The sequence below is a fragment of the Plectropomus leopardus genome, chromosome 20 (assembly GCF_026936395.1).
Source record: "Plectropomus leopardus strain MGB_pleo_1.0 chromosome 20, ASM2693639v1, whole genome shotgun sequence".
NCBI classification, from domain to species: domain Eukaryota; kingdom Metazoa; phylum Chordata; class Actinopteri; order Perciformes; family Serranidae; genus Plectropomus; species Plectropomus leopardus.
Window position 1 is genome coordinate 10,473,465 of NC_142195.1, and position 16,246 is coordinate 10,489,710.

General features: G+C 40.4%; 1 protein-coding gene across 7 annotated transcripts in view; it reads left to right on the top strand.

Moving 5' to 3' along the window:
• LOC121959444 (putative E3 ubiquitin-protein ligase HERC1) overlaps nucleotides 1-16,246 on the top strand; it is a 51,534-nt gene that overhangs the window by 29,490 nt on the left and 5,798 nt on the right. For 3 of the 7 annotated variants that reach the window (XM_042508713.2, XM_042508714.2, XM_088070633.1), the window contains exons 42-71: nucleotides 36-205; nucleotides 970-1,053; nucleotides 1,985-2,171; nucleotides 2,283-2,410; nucleotides 3,419-3,627; nucleotides 3,866-4,125; nucleotides 4,303-4,355; nucleotides 4,449-4,646; nucleotides 5,639-5,804; nucleotides 5,897-6,146; nucleotides 7,306-7,528; nucleotides 7,623-7,897; nucleotides 8,199-8,326; nucleotides 8,569-8,696; nucleotides 8,983-9,210; nucleotides 9,931-10,058; nucleotides 10,668-10,867; nucleotides 11,024-11,138; nucleotides 11,333-11,464; nucleotides 11,586-11,684; nucleotides 12,032-12,205; nucleotides 13,036-13,320; nucleotides 13,461-13,526; nucleotides 14,064-14,189; nucleotides 14,287-14,425; nucleotides 14,693-14,874; nucleotides 14,983-15,138; nucleotides 15,251-15,373; nucleotides 15,588-15,690; nucleotides 16,038-16,207. In XM_042508713.2, coding sequence (XP_042364647.2) covers nucleotides 36-205; nucleotides 970-1,053; nucleotides 1,985-2,171; nucleotides 2,283-2,410; nucleotides 3,419-3,627; nucleotides 3,866-4,125; nucleotides 4,303-4,355; nucleotides 4,449-4,646; nucleotides 5,639-5,804; nucleotides 5,897-6,146; nucleotides 7,306-7,528; nucleotides 7,623-7,897; nucleotides 8,199-8,326; nucleotides 8,569-8,696; nucleotides 8,983-9,210; nucleotides 9,931-10,058; nucleotides 10,668-10,867; nucleotides 11,024-11,138; nucleotides 11,333-11,464; nucleotides 11,586-11,684; nucleotides 12,032-12,205; nucleotides 13,036-13,320; nucleotides 13,461-13,526; nucleotides 14,064-14,189; nucleotides 14,287-14,425; nucleotides 14,693-14,874; nucleotides 14,983-15,138; nucleotides 15,251-15,373; nucleotides 15,588-15,690; nucleotides 16,038-16,207 — 4,885 coding nt within the window. The remainder of the gene's footprint in view (nucleotides 1-35; nucleotides 206-969; nucleotides 1,054-1,984; nucleotides 2,172-2,282; nucleotides 2,411-3,418; nucleotides 3,628-3,865; nucleotides 4,126-4,302; nucleotides 4,356-4,448; nucleotides 4,647-5,638; nucleotides 5,805-5,896; nucleotides 6,147-7,305; nucleotides 7,529-7,622; nucleotides 7,898-8,198; nucleotides 8,327-8,568; nucleotides 8,697-8,982; nucleotides 9,211-9,930; nucleotides 10,059-10,667; nucleotides 10,868-11,023; nucleotides 11,139-11,332; nucleotides 11,465-11,585; nucleotides 11,685-12,031; nucleotides 12,206-13,035; nucleotides 13,321-13,460; nucleotides 13,527-14,063; nucleotides 14,190-14,286; nucleotides 14,426-14,692; nucleotides 14,875-14,982; nucleotides 15,139-15,250; nucleotides 15,374-15,587; nucleotides 15,691-16,037; nucleotides 16,208-16,246) is intronic. The other 4 variants (XM_088070634.1, XM_088070635.1, XM_042508717.2 and 1 more) reach the window with 2 other exon arrangements.

Here is a 16,246-nt window from a genome sequence, read left to right on the forward strand (position 1 = left end):
TTATTACTGTAAATACTGTATCTCACTCCCTCCAGGCACATGGTCTTAACTCGGTTCCCTACGCTTACCGGCCTGGTTAGCGCTCCCCCCGTGCTGCACCCTTGCTTCAGCCTGGCCAGCTCTGCTTCTTGTGATGCCTTCACAGAGCAGCAGACTAGCTTCATGGAACCAGGTCCCTGCAGCACGCAGGCCAGGAGCAGCCTGGGTAAGAACAAGCGCAGAGAAGTTAACAGGAAAAAAGCTGCCAGATGTCAGTACATAGACAAAAAAGTATAAAAATGTCTCTCCTTATTTAAAATAAATGACAGACTGTGTTAAAGAGAATAGCTCTGCTAATTATTGCAGTCATGCAGGTCAGTTCATTCTTAAACAAACCTTTTCCCCATGCTGGCTTCATAATCAAACGCTACTAATATAATCTGAAAATGAGTAAAAGACATAGATGAATGATTACTGAGTGGGAACTGTCTGTCTCTTGCATGGTCTTGTATGTGAAGCTACGTATTTGTCTCAAAACAGCATGTGTTTTGCTTTGCTTTCCGACAGATATGATCGTTAAATCAGATGTATGCATGACACAGTTTGTGCACTCACATGCTTGAATGGCACCATTTTTTTCATCATCAATTATGTTGGTGTTATTTTTGAACAGTCCTGGAAGTGCATTAGACCAAAGGTCATTACTTTGACTTAAATATCTCAGGGTTCTTTAAGATTAGCAGGGTACTTGATTGGTAGGTTCAGTCGTTGATTGTGGATATCAAGCTAAATTTAATGGGTCTGACACAAATAAATAAAGCAGAACAGAAACAAAGGGGGAGGGAGAAAATTAAACAAAATGTGAAAGTCATTTATTATTCTTACAAATTTGACCACATTCTACAAATATGAACATTTCAAAATGGAGCTGTGGGCTTGTTTTTTGTTTTCTGTTTTTTGTGTACTTTTCCTTTTCTCCTCAACCACCAGAACGGACACAAATGTTTGTCACCAGTCGGTTGCTAGAAATGGGATTCTCTGTGAGACATATCTACTGGGCCATGGAGGCTGCAGGTACTGCTTTGTGAAGTGTGTCTGATATCACTCAGTCGTTTGCTTCATGTGCTTTCTATTTTAAACATCTGTCCCTCACTGTGTGCTGCAGCCTTTTGTAATATTTTGAATACAGAGAATTATAGTTTTGTATTTCTTAGATATAAGAAAGTATTCGTTAAAAAATTGCTTACGGTGGAAATCAACTGGGGCGTCACAGTTGTATAACATAGCATATTTTAATGCAAAAATAACAGGCACCAACATGTACCAGTACACAAATATATGCCATATATTTGATGCATATTATTGATGAGTAGGGTGTTAAAACATCACATTTTCTTTTTGCTGTTTTTCTGCCTCAAAACAGTCTGTACCTCAGAGACTGTTCCTTCTGGAGCAAATTAATTTTTGGGATAGTTTTCAGATTTATCACTTCTCATGGGGAAAATGCAGGAAAAAAAATGATCCAAGCCTCTGAACATTTTGGCTCGAAGTCCCAAAACAGGGCATTTTGAATTTTATGCAAAGCCAGTTTTCACTAAAATGTTGCACACAGAATATGTCGACCCCTAAGACTACAATATCTCTTCATGATAAAGGTGATTAAATACTGATCCTTTGCTCACGCATGGCACAGATCAATATGTGTAATAACAAGTTAACAAGGGATCCTAGGAGTACACAGTGCACCAATATACACTGGTTTTCAACATCACTTCAAATCACAAACTCTTCACATTGTTTAAATATTAGGCCTTCACTCGCTTACTTTTTCTCAAATTCACACACTAACCCTCATCGCACACTCAGAGCAGATGTGTCGGTCTGACCTCAGACAGAACACAGCAGCATGATCATCTGGTGATGATGTCCAACACAAATTTGCACTCTATGATCCGTCTTTTCTTTTTGAACTCTGACAGTTCAACTTCCCTGTGGTCCCTCCCAGATGTAGCAGGTGACTTGGACTCTCAAACCATCGAGGTGTTGGCCAGCTGGATGCTTGAGCACCCCCTGACAGAGGAGCAGCAGGCAGCTGAGTCTGCAAGACCGGAGGGTGCTCCTGACACTCCGTCGCCAGATGGGCCAGAGACAGTGCAATGTCCCGAGCGGCCCACCAGTCAACCCAGTGAAAGGTCAGGGATCTGAGGAACTCACTGACTGTTTTTAATCTGGTGCTCGCATTATGGTAATCATTGTTACAAATGCAGCCAATAGAATGATGGTGTCTGTTATTTTGTTTACAGTCTCTTGCCGGGACTCGACTGGATCGAGAGGGAGAACTTCTTGGATGTCCACCTCACAAGGAACAGACCTCCTCCTGCACGGCGGCGACGCTCAGGCCCGAGTCAGAGGACCTCTTTCCGAAGGGCAGGTCAGAGTCACAGCATTGAACCAGTAATAGAATGTACTCATTGTAAAAAAAATATTCATTAAAATAAGAAAAGTGCACTAACTAGAGTACAGGTCTGCCCGATTTTATCGCAGCCACTTTAGGCTATTCTTGTAATTTCAACAGACGTGCAGCAGTGCGTTTCAAAAGCCAATAAAATTCACACCATGTCAATTTTTGATGGAGCCACAGTGCATTAACAGGCACTGTGTGTCATACAGAAATAATATAATTTTGAGGAGCAATGTTAATTTAATGAGAAAAACTCAGCCACAAATCTTTCATCCACGTTATGGAACACTAGATTTTTAATAGCATTTCTTTTTTGTCTGTTGGCAACAAAATTGGAAACAACAACAACAACAACACAAATACACGAGTAAAACAGACCAAAAAAAACATTTAAATATGTAGTCTGCTTACTTACTCATGGTAGAAACACAAATTTTGAAGAAAAATGACCAACGATCAACAAAATCTGCAAGTCTGTAAATTGGGCAAAGACAAAACCTTTCAATAGATGTCAGTTTTTGAGCAAAAGGTCAAATTGAGGCCTGCAATAGATGAGGCATGGCTTGTTTTTAGCCGAGTTGATTTCTAGAAAATGTGTGGCTCCTTTCTGGCTGGTTAAGATTAGTGAAGAGTCAGCATTAAATGACGGTATTAAAGATGTTATTCAACAATTGTGAATCACCACAATGGTGAGAGGTATTTGAGCATGTACTCATATGCACATCAAATATAAAGGTATTGGTCAAGTAGTTTTAGAGATTATCTGTGGACAGATGGATACACATACTCATACACACACTCATGCATCTACACAAACATCACATGATCCCCTCCAGATAGAGATAACAAATGTCTACATGCTGGTTTGGAGCTGTCATTACTTGATTATTGTGATTAGTCTGTGCTATGACTCACAATTAAAGCCATGCTATACATTTTACTGTTCATTTTCATTTGAAGCAAACACCATCTTTTCAGACTTGCCGTCACCCAACCCCCTCCCGCAGCTGTACCAACAGCACAGCTTGGTCAGTGATTGGCCAGAGCAGGTGGAGTTTCATCCCTACTCTGCTGAGGAGGAGTCCGAGTTGGGCTACATGGATGACCCATACCATGAAGAAAGTTATGAGGACCTGCTCACCCCTTCATTCTTCAGCTTGGAGAGAGACACACTCCAGATAGTGGAGGTGACGCACACACTGTCATCACCAAAGCTGCATGACATAAAACAAAAATATAACTTGTGATAACTTTAAATATGCAAGGCATGATTCAAAATACAAAACACTGTCCACTGTGTTGCTTGTGGACTTTTTCTTTTTGTTTCATGGTTTGCTTAAAACATAACTGTAAAAAAAACCATCTGTTCTCTCATTGTCCTTATTAGCAGAAATATCGTGAACCATCTTATTTTTTTTGTTTTAGGTTGGAGAAGAACACAGTCAGATGGTGAAGTGTGAACTGTGCAACACCCTCACTCTGCAATTTAACAATCACATAAAGCGGCGTCATCCAGGTTGTGGTCAGAGTGCTGCACGTAAGGGTTATGACAGCACCGGGGCCTATGTGGATGTCTGGTTCAAAGGGGAATGTGGCTCCAACTTCCCCTTCTACCTCCTCTGTAGCTCCTGCAGGGAAAAGTATCTGGCTGCAAACCTGAATGACCCAACTTCTAAATATGAGAGGTAGAGTAGATTATACCACAAATGATGGTTGATGCAATGCAACACACATACTGTAGGAACCAAAAATGCTGCCTCTGGACTGTCTTCTGTTCTCATACTATTATAAAGACTTGGTTGGTTAAAGTAAACTGGTTGTGTAGCCTGGATCTTATCTTTGTTGTCTTCCTTTTGCTTCAGGATTAAAGGCCTGACGTCTGATTTGATCGGTCAGTTAGACAGCACTTCTGATGGTAGGGAAGGTCATTTTTACAACACAATTATTTTATCTTTAAAATGATTTTACTGTGAATTTCATAGTGTGATTGGTGCGTCTGTTTGCTCAGATGATTGGGAAATGAGCCATCAAGATGAGTGTGATACAGACAAGCTGACAGGACTGGAGGACTTTGGACTTTTGCTGAGACCATTGGGGCTGACTGAAAAGAAGCTGGTGCCTGACCCCATTGCCTTCACTGAGCCAGATCCCCTGGGCTCCCTGGTTTACAGCTCAGTGGACCCTACTAGAGCAGTAACTCCCAAAGGTATTATGTGTTTTTTTAGGTGTGTGTTTTGCTTTATGTTATTGTTTTGCCTAATTTCAGTATAGGAATACCTGTCATTAGCTGAATGCGTTCAAAAGTAGAGGAATTCAGAAGTACCTCAACATTTATTTTTATCTTCCGTTTTTGTAGTTAAAGACCCCACTTGTTTTTCTTGCAAGCCTCTTGTAAATGAAGAATCCAAAAATTCAGCCGAACTGAAAAAAAAAAAACCAGTCCCAACAAACCTGTATGGGAAACATCCTGTTATATATCAGCCTATATCCCATTGACATGATAATGCAACTCTACAAGTGACCAAGTTACATGCCTGTTCATATTGAAAATGGGGGTTAATTGGTTGGTAATGATTGTTTTTTAAAGAGTGGAAATGGTCATGTAGCAAAAATTCGTTATCATTAATATAGTTCTTGATGAGACAAAGCACACCTTGGAATCAATCTACATTACCTCTACATGATTTTCCAGTCACTTTTTCTGCAAGTCTACCCTGACTCAAGGACAGTGTGATACCAAATAAACCACCAACAGCCACAATTAAAATTCTGTTATCCGCACACCTGTAAATATGAATCCCAGGCCATATATGCAGCATTACATTGCAATTACTTGGTAGCTAATCTTTCTCTTGTTCATGTCGCAGTGAATGTTTTTGTATGTCTCTGATTAAGGATTTAGCCCACTTGTTGTAACACACACACACCCACATTCCCTCTGTGCTTCTTGGCAGCAAAAGAGTACAACCACAGTCAAACTTACTGCAGCAGAGTGACTCATCACTCATTTATCATAGCTGGGCATTTGAAGCACACATAATGTACTCCCAGATGTCCCATTTGATCCAGTTTTTTGACGTTTTTGCATGCCCACACAACGTGGTGTGTAAAAATGTGAGTTTGGTAAGATGTATCAGGGATTTGTCCGAGGATTTACCATAATGTCAGCCTTTTGTTCTGTGTTTTTGTGTTATCCAGGTAATGCCCTTGTTGAGCAGAAGACCTCTCTGAGTCTTGGGCAGCAGGCCGTGTCACTGAGGGACTCTCATGATAGACTAAAAGCTTTGAGAAGAGTCACCTCCACCGCCCAGATTCTGCTAGCTTACAGCATGGTGATGAGAGCACTGTCTCAGACTGCCTCCAGGTACTTCTGTCCAGAATACATAGTTTTATTGATTCATTTTTTGTCATCAGTTAAATGTGGTTTTAAAACTTATCTTTTATCTTCATCTCCAGTGCAACAGTGTGTAGTCACTCCAGTGGACTGGAGTCCTTGGGTCTGGCAGATATCCGTATCCTGGTTCGTTTAATGACTCTAGCAGCAGGGGGCAGGGCTCACACCTGTGTGGACGGGCATTCAGGTGTGAAGGGGCTGTCGACAGAGCGCACCAACTCCACCTGCCTCAGCTTCCTTACCTCAGCCATCGGCAGTGTGGTGTCCCACAGCCCAACTGCTTACAGGCAGCTAGTAGAGATATGCACCCAGGTCAGTTTTAATCAGTTAATCCACTCATTCTGAATACTGTATAGGCTAATTACTAATGTGCTGAGATATGATCTAAAATCTGCATCACAATAACTGTATTACTTAATCACTTCTATCATAAAGTGTCACATTTGATAACAATAGATTAACATGTTTTTGAATGTATCAGTAAATTACACTTCCTTCTTGTGCTGCCTACTTTTATGGACTAATTTTGTAGGCAAATTTTAGGTTAAAAAACTGATGCTTTTGATAGTTTGATAGTCACTGCAACCCAGAAGAGGGGAAAGAGGGGAGCAAATTGTTTTGATTTCTTTTGAAAAAAATGGAAAAACTGAGCAATGAACTACTTGGCAAGAAATATCCTGCAAATTGCAAGAAATTAGTAGATTAAGAAACATTTAAAAATCAGCTGGGGAAAAGTAGCCAGAAAACTATATTTAGGATTATCCTAATTAAATATTGAAAATTATGTCCTTGTTTGTTTTTGGTTTATTTTGCCTTCCTCTTTTTTTCTTTCTTTCCTTCTTTTTCTTTTTTTTAAAAGTAATTTCAGGTAATTTTCTTGCACTTTTTGCAATTGTTTTGCAAATTTTTGGATAGTTTCTTCTCAAGTTACTCATTGCCTCCTTCCCATGTTTGTGAATGAAATCAAGCCAACTTGCTAATATTTTGAAGGGTTAAAACAACAAAAATAAACATTGTATATATTGTTGCCATGGCAAAAGGTATAATTATATTAATTTCATGATAAAAACCTCCTCTCCTGAAAACCGTATGAGCCATTTCTTGTTTGTTTCTTTTTTCTTTTTTTTTTCCACAACCATTACCAAAAAAACAAACTGTGATGGCCATGCACATGACATTAGAAATGTACTAAACTAGGAATTAAATTACAGACATGTTTCTATATGTTAGCATTTTTGGTGGGCCTATTCTAAAAGTACAATGAGAGTAATTTAGGTCAGTAAAAGACTCTTAAGTAGTTAATAAATTTGGTTTCTTGTTCAGCCCTACTAATTACAAATGATGAAATTCTGATCCATTAATTAAACATATCATTATCTCGGATTTGAGGGATTATTGGAATGTGAACAAATGTAAGTGCCAGCAAATGGGTGAAAATTCTAAAATATCTTTTTACTATTGCTGCCTGTAGGACCTGATGGCAGCAGCTACAGGGGTAAACATCGGGGCCATCAGTGACCCGCAGCAGAGAGGATGTCTGAGCTCCAGTCTGACAGCACAGGGAGCCCAGCAACAGAGAGACTACATTGAGCAGACGCCTCCTACATTCCTGGTCACACAAAATCTGGTGTCCCTGCTCACTGAGAAGGGCGTTCACTGCCTCAGCACAGATAAGGCAGAGCACGAGGCCAACGGTGAGAGGAAGTAGTATACTGAAATAGTTGTGTTGTTATGTGTAATTACTTATTGTAGTGTTTAATGTAATTTTTCTCTATATATGTGACCTAGATACAAACCAAGGGGTGTCTTCCTCGTCCTTGCCTCCTTCTCCTTTACCCCACCTGAGTGCCAGAGTGGGCCCTCTGGAGCTCGCTAATGCATTGGCAGCGTGTGTCCTGTCCGCCAGGCTGACCAGTAGACACCGCCAGTGGGCAGCACAGCAGCTGGTGCAGGCTTTAGCTGCCACAGGAAGGGACAGTCCTCATCGGCCCCAAACATACAGCGACCTGGCTGGAGACCTGCGCAAATGTCCTCTCAAGAGGCTAGAAGGACATTACAACAAGGTGAGGGGCTTACAATGTAATCTGCATTATAACCTTCTTTTTAAAACAGGATATGTATTGGTTTTTTATGCTTTTTGATGTAACTTTATAGCCCAAAAAGCATTTCCTGTGTTCTCACTACTGGATGAGATGTTTTTTAGTTTGTTTTTCATGAGGTCAGCTCAAACATTCTCTGAAAAACAGACAAGTGCGAATATTGAAGTCTCCTTGGATCTGTGGAGAATTCAGGCATTTCATGACCCATCATGACAGGTGAAGTTAAAAAAAAAAAAATGGTTTCACTTATTTCTTTTCTGTTCAGGTGTCCAGCTGTTCCTGGAACAGTGACCAGAGTTTGTTGGCTACATGCTCTCAGGACAAAGTGGTGCAACTGTGGAGCATCAGCCAGAACACAGTGGAGTTACAGACCACCTTCTCCTGCATTGCCAGGTTTTGTCTGCTTGTTTCAGTCAGATTTGTACTGCGCAGTGCTAATTTTGAAAGAATAATCATTTAAATTTGTATCAGTGAATTGTAAACATATGAAATGTCAGTGGCAAGTTTTTTTGTCTTTTGTAGATAAAGCAACAAACTGAGACATTTCTGAAGATCTTGCAGAGGGGTGCTATGCCATCAAAGAACTAGGATTAATTACTGCTGTAAATGTTTTCTTCCTGGGACTCTCTTTCCAGTAAGACGGACAGATCGAGCAGTGAGAGGGCCGGTAGATGTCAACACATGGCTCCTGTATACTGGAGTACAGGGGGTAACTTTTTGGCTGCACCAGAGAACAAACACATCAACATTATGAACATCAGGGGTAAGTCTGGCTTTTCTGTCTCTTAACTTATCTAGTGCCTATGAAAATAAAATTATTGTGGTTGATTAGTTTTCCTAGTACTGTTGTTAACCTTATAACCATATAACAAAACAAAATGTTTTTGCAAGTAGTACAGTAGAAAGACTTGATTACTAAGAACAGAGAAAGTTCAATTCTTCAGCACATGAACACGAAAAGTGTCGAACTCTTAACAACATTAGTTTTAAGATGCCTAACTATCAGCAAAGTAGTTCCTACATTTTTTTTTTTTTCCTGTACCTTACAGGGTCTCACTGTCATGTGGAGGCTCAGGTGTCTCGGATCACAGCCCTCTGTTGGGCTCAGTCTTTCAGCTTGTGGGTTCTTGACCAGCCGGCGGCCTGTAAGAACAGACCTGCTGAGAGCCTGTTGATTGGACGGCTGGACGGCACCCTCTGCTGGCTGCAGGTCACAATGCAGCAGCTAGACCTGCATGTGACGAGCACCGAACTCAAACATTGCCACAGAAAAGAGGGTAAGTTTGTTTGTTTGTTTATTTCATTTATACCACAATTAAAAAATTTTGCAGATTTTGTACCAAAGTGCTACACAAAGTCAAACGTGTGTATACATATTAACATAACATAATAGATGAGGAGTCTGCTACACACTGTTTAATGTCTAAAACTGCAGCTTCTTACTGAAACAGAATGACATAAAGAGAATGATAGCTGTCTCATGTCTGCATGGTTTAATATAATGCTACGGTCAGCAGGTGATTAGCTAAGCTCAGCATACAGCTCACACTATATGTTGTTTGTTTAATACATAAACAAATAGGAATGTAAAAACATCAAGTTGCAGGCTCACAGGGAGTTCTTGGATGGATGCATTGACTTCCTGGAGTTTTTTTAGGTGTGTGAACCAAGTGACAACCTCTGGGTCTAAAAAGTGAAGCCAACTGGAAGTGCCTTTAACCTGCATTCTTTCTAATGGTCAGCAGGGGGCGAAAAAGGTTGCAAAAAGTAGTACAATTGTATACAAGTTGATAAGAAAATGACTCTACTTGAGTGGACACAGCTGTTTCCCTCTACTTTCAGTCTGCCTCTCTTCAGTATGCTACGTTAAACTAACTACCTACTTGCTGTAGCTTAATATCTAACATAAAGACACAGGAGTATTGATCTTATCATCTAACTCTGCTATAAAGTGAGCAAGTGCATTGTTTTTTTTCCAAATTTCTGATCTCTTCTAGCTCCCCAGTGTGTAGCCTGGCACAGTGAGGACAAGCCCTTTGCAGTGGGCTACCCCAGTGGAAAGATCCTTTTGGCTACAACTGAGACCTATGAGAATGATCAGCCTGAAGTGCTGTCTGTCTTCCAGGTTTGTTTTCAAAATGCACTCCAGAGCACATGTAAAAGAACAACAGCTCTGACTCACTTTGCTGTCTACACATCGGGCCTCATGCAGCAGCATTCTCTTAAATTTCTCTTATATTTTTCTCTTGATTTTCTGGTAAGACAAAATATAAGAGAGGTCAACTGTAGATACTCTTAACATTCTTAACCATCCATGAAAAGGTGTTTAAATAAATTTGATAAATCAAAAATGAAATGAAAAATCCTCATACACATAGTATACATGAGAATCTCGAATCAAGAAATGGTTTTTTTTGCATGAAAAAAGGACTTACATGATCATAAAAATAGATGCCAATTATTTTTCTAATTAACTGACTAACTGTTTCAGCTGCACCCATATATTGTCATATGGTTTTTGCACAAAAATCTTAGGAGAGAGAAGAGCAAAAATTTGAAATCATTGGTAAATCCCCAAAATCAGTGGGTACTAACTAAATAAGTACAAATTGTGGATATGAGCAAAAATAAGAGAAAAATATAATTTCTTGCATGAGGCCTATCCTGACATAAAATATACATATAATTGTTTTCCACTTTTCTCTTATTGATGTCTTGCTTATTTTGCTCTCAGGATGGTGTGAGTTCTCTCAAATGGGACCCCACAGGACACTTGCTGCTCTGTTTGGGGAAGTCAGAGGTAGTGGAGATACTGGGGCGCTGTGGGGGCACCTGGGTGACCCTCCACTCCCTCATTCACTCCAGCACTGTAAACATTGCTGAATGGTGCCCACTCGCTGGCAGAGCACCTGATCCCAGGCTCATGTTGGCTGCGTGAGTTTACATTACAAATCCTTCTTTCTTTCTCTTTTGTGCTTGACATTGCTGTTAACAACCAAAACAGCAACAATGCTACAGAACAAAAAAAATGATGTGTATTTAAATATGTATGTCATTATTTCTCATTTAAAACTCTCCATGCTTCTATAGAGGTTGCCAGAATGGCTCTGTGCATGTGTGGACGCTGCCACAGGGGGGTACTTTTGTATCTTTGCCCAACATACTGAACAGCTCCCCAGGCCAGGAGAAAAGCACTGATGTCAAGGTCAGTTTGGATCTGCTGTTGGAGCTGCTTTTTCCATCCATGGTTCCACTAATATCTTCAGCTTTTCAAATGAGAAAATCTTTCCCAGCTTTTATGTGCCAGCTATTTGTCTGATTTTGCCTTGTGGTGTTTGCAGCATTTGCCTCTGATTTTTTTTAGCTCATGTAATCTCCCAGCTCTCTTTCTTTTTACAGCATGGGAGTGAAAAGTGTGTGCTTGTACTTCACGGGCACATTACAGCAGTGAAGTCCCTTTCATTCTGCTGCAGTGGTCTGGCTCTGGTCTCTGGTGGGATAGGAGGACTTCTCAACATCTGGTCCTTACAGGTCAGAGAAGAACATTCACTGTTTCTTTGACCTGAAATCATTAATATATATCACTCATAACATTCATCTGCCAAAAGTGTATATCATTTTTAATCCTCCTGCTTCTCTGTGTGTCTTGCAGGATGGTTCAGTCTTACAGACTGTTACAGGTCTGGGTGCAGTTGTCAATACCACCTGGATACCAAACTTGGGTGTAGCTGCTTGCTTTGGGAGGTCAAAGGTGATTCAGATCACTTTTAATTTCAATTTTCAAGGCTTTTTTGGGGGGATTTTATGGTAATATAAGATAACTGTCTCCTGGGTTTAACTTCATATTTAGCATACAGATATGATAGTGGTGTTGATATTTTTAACTGACTTTTGACAAGACGACAAATAAGCATATTTCTTCATTTAGAGAACCCAGAATATCAGAGTGGTTTTCTTCATTATCCTGTAATGTTCATTTCTGTATTGGTTTATTACTATAAGAGCAGATGTGAAAAAAGTGAGTTGAATATGCACTTGCAACATTTTCTCTCCCCTGTGTCACTTGACAGTCCTGTTCTGTCATTGTTTATTCCCCAGGATGTTTTGTTGATCTGCTGCACCCCTGACTGGATGAGTCAGAACCACGTGCTAGCTTCCTGTCGGATGGTCCTCAGAAGCCAGAACATCCTGGGTCTAAATCGAGCACCCTGTTTGGCCGTCTTCCTGGAGAGGCTGCCCTTGCTGTTGCAGGAGCAGTACAGCTATGAGCGGGTTATTACTGAAACTACATTTTAAAGAAACAGTCAGATCAGCCCGAAATCAAGAATACATATTCTTCTACCTGTATTGCTCTTTTTTTTATCTAGATTGTTTTGGTGTGAGTTGCCGAGTGTTAGAGATATCAGCTGTAGAGATCAACAATTGTGGTTTACTTCAGGAAAATTGACTGAGCAGCAAGCTTTTTTTGTAGCAGTGCCCTGATTTTACATTCATACAGGTAGAAGGATACATGGTGTATGATAACAACCATATTAAAATGATGGAAATAGTCTATAAAAACAAATGACTTGCAGCAATGTCTCGCAAGAAAAGTATACAGCAATAAAAATGGTAAAATGATGAAAAAGTTACATAAAAAACATTTTTTTCTAGGAGAAAATGATATATAAAAACAAAAATAATAAAATATAGAATATAAAAACAATAAGTAACAATCAGGTGTACTTTGGTAGAAATAAAATGGTTTCTACACAAAACTGTTTACAACAAGGTCTGTGGATTATCTTGAGTAACCAGGTCATGATTTCTGGAAAGAGACATTGCTGCAGAGTTTTTCGAATGCATTTTGTGGCGTTTTGCGCTCCACAAAACGATTGCCATCTAGTTCCATTATATTGAAGATCAGGCAGTAATCTCTGTGGCTGATATTTCCAACACTCAGCACCTCACACCAAAACAATCAAGACTGATAAATAGCACTACAGGTAAGAGGAAAAGATCTATTTTTGATTTTAGAGTGAACTGTCCCTTTAAAATTGTTTTGGTGCTGTTTTGTGAGCCTTAGCTGAGACATAATTTTTTAATTTCACCTCTTAATGCAGACCCACGTGGCAGCCGGTGACCAGCTAGTCCACAGTGCCTTCCTGCAGAGCCTGTCCTCCTTGACTGTCGGTTTGTCCTTAGAGAAACACCTGTGCCGTTTCCCACGCCCCCCACACCACACAAGTCCTGATGCCCACTCCTGCCCGTCAGAGTGGAGCTGGCTCGCCACTTACGCCACCACCGTCCGCAGTGCTGAGGCTATTGCCAGCGGTACAGCCTTCCCAGAATCCTTCAATCTTTTAGAGCTTCAAGATGTGGATGTCACTGAAATCAGCAAGGCACTGGTGAGTGGTGGCAGTTGCCCTTGTGCAGATTTCTTTTTAGGACATGGTTGATAAAGTATGTTTCAGAAATCTGAATTGACTGAAATATACACAAGATCCCCCAATAATGGCATCTATTGAGAGACGTCTCTGTCTTCTAGGACAACAGTAAGTGGAGCTTCAGGATGGATGAACAGCTGATGTCATGGGCCACCACCCGACCAGAGGTAACAGCTTAGCCATTTTGAAACAGTATTTTCTTTTAGCTGGAGAGTGTTATACAGGGTTCCTACAGTCATGAAAAACCTGGAAAAGTCATTGAATTTGCAGAATTTTTTGAAACTGTTCGAGAAGTCATGGAATTTTGTTGTGTGTTATTAGATTGTTGACACTGTAATCTTCCGTAGATAATCTACCACATAATGTAACATGATGGCAAATATTTTTTCTATATTTTTTTATATTTTTCTATATTTTTTCTTTTTCTGCTGTCAATGTAGCTCCAAGTAGCTCTAAAATGAGTCTATTTGTGAGAATTTTTTGCACCATCACATACGTCGCTTTATTTACTCTCCTTCATGTATGCCAGCTAGCTGAGATTATATTGTTTATATTATTAGTTTAAATCTGATATGTCTGACTTTTGCTAGGCAAGTGGGGCAAGAAAAAAAATATTATGGGTCCTTGAAAAGTCATGTAAAAGTTTTGTCCATGAAAATTTGTGGGAACCCTGGTTATAATAAACTGTAATTTCTGTTTCTTAGGATTGGCAACTAGGCGGGAAGAGCGAGGTGTACTTGTGGGGGAACGGACGTTATGGACAGTTGGCAGGAATGGGAACAAACCTCATGTTGCCCACTCTTGCGCCCTCTCTGTTACAGACACAACAGGTAACAACTTTTCCACCCAGGACACAATCTTTGCCCTTGATTGATACTGTTTTTTAATTGATTTCTCCCTTTGTGGGTGCTTTTTATTGTCGTTCAGGTTGTGTGTGGACAGAACTGTTCCTTCCTGGTCCAGTCCAATGGGACAGTACTGGCTGTAGGAGAAGGGCAATATGGCAGACTGGGCCAGGGCAATTCTGATGATCTCTATGTCCCAACAATCATCTCAGCTTTTCAAGGTAAAGTATTGATCATGGGCCTCAAGACAGATGTGGTCATTTCTGCTTTGACCCAATTGTTTGTTAGTTTTTTTCTTATTCTCTGTTTTATAAGTCGAGCTTTACTGACCCACTGAACTATTACTTATTTTTCAGCTTTTAACTGTATATTGTTTTACTTATGTCCTGATGTTTTGTTGTTTTGGTTTTGTCGTATCTGTAAGTTGACCTTGAGTGTCCTGAAAGGCACCCATAAATAACATTTTTTATTGTTGCTATTATTATAAGGGTATGTGGTGACTCAGCTAGTGACGTCCTGCGGGTCCGATGGACACTCCATGGCCCTGACTGAGACTGGGGAGGTGTTCAGTTGGGGAGACGGAGATTTTGGAAAACTGGGCCACGGCAACAGTGAAAGGCAGAGGAGACCCAAACAGATAGAGGCCTTACAAGGAGAAGAAGTTGTTCAGGTAGAGATAAACCTGCTGTGAACTCCTACGGTGTAGGAAAAAAGTTCCAAAATCAGTTTAACTCTATGCTTTCTGAAACTTTCATATGGCTTGTCTGTGTCTTGCTAGCTCGCTTGTGGTTTCCGCCACTCCGCTGTGGTGACAGTGGATGGGAAACTGTTCACCTTCGGCAGTGGTGAATCTGGTCGTCTGGGTCAAAGGTCAACATCAAACAAGATGCTGCCTGAAAGGGTGGCTGCCCTGGAGGGATATCATGTCGGACAGGTTAGAACTGGACTTTTAATTCTTACATTCAGATGGTGACACAGTCTTCACCAGAAAACCAGAAAATGATTAAAGTTTAGCTCAACAAAGATAACTTAGTTACCTTTCTCAGGTGTCGTGTGGTCTCAATCACACACTCGTGCTGTCGCTTGATGGCATGGTTGTGTGGGCGTTTGGAGATGGGGATTATGGCAAATTGGGAACTGGTTCCTCTACAGCAAAATACTACCCTCAGGTAAGTTAACAGAGACAAAGACTCAAATACACGAATCCTCAAAAGACCAAACACAGGTTACTTATGTTACAGAGTAAACCAGGTTCTTTTCAAATTCCAAAGTCATGCTTATCATTACCTCCTTTGTATCCATTGCTTTAAGAAATTATTCACCTATTTTATTTTAATGGATTGCTTTATACAATATAGTGAGATATTACCCTTCTGCTTTTAGAAAGTGGAGCAGCTTTGCAACAAGGGAATTAAGAAGGTCTGTTGTGGAACTCAGTTCTCTGTGGCGTTGGCCTGTGATGGACATGTTTACACATTCGGACAAGGTAAGTTTTATACTGAAAATGTTGTTTCATGTCTCCATTTACTTTTTGAAACACCTGCAGTGCTTTCTTACCCATGTGGGTAAAGAATAAATGATGAAATCAGAGATAATTAACTTCACCCTTTAAAAGAAGCATAAATACATGAAGATTTAATCAGGATTGTAAATGAATCTGTAAAGTGGAGGCATGGTGGTGTAGTGGTCACCACTACCAAAAAAAAGTCTTTAATTTTAGGTGTCAGAATCCTGATGAACACTACATGCAGAAAAAAATAAAAATTTCTTGGTTTATTTGTTTGAGCACAGTTCTTTATGCAGCTGTGTTACTCCCTCTCTCTGTTTATTCAGAGCGTCTGATCGGCCTGCCGGACTCCATGCTGAAGAATAAATCCTGCCCCCAGGTGGTGCCGTCTCTGGAGGGGCTGTTCATAGAAGAAATTGCCGTGGGCTGTGAACACGTGCTCGCCCTGTCCTCCACTGGAGACGTCTATGCCTGGGGCTGCAACAGTGAGGGACAGGTAACAACATCCTCTTCTATAAAATTACATACTCCGACA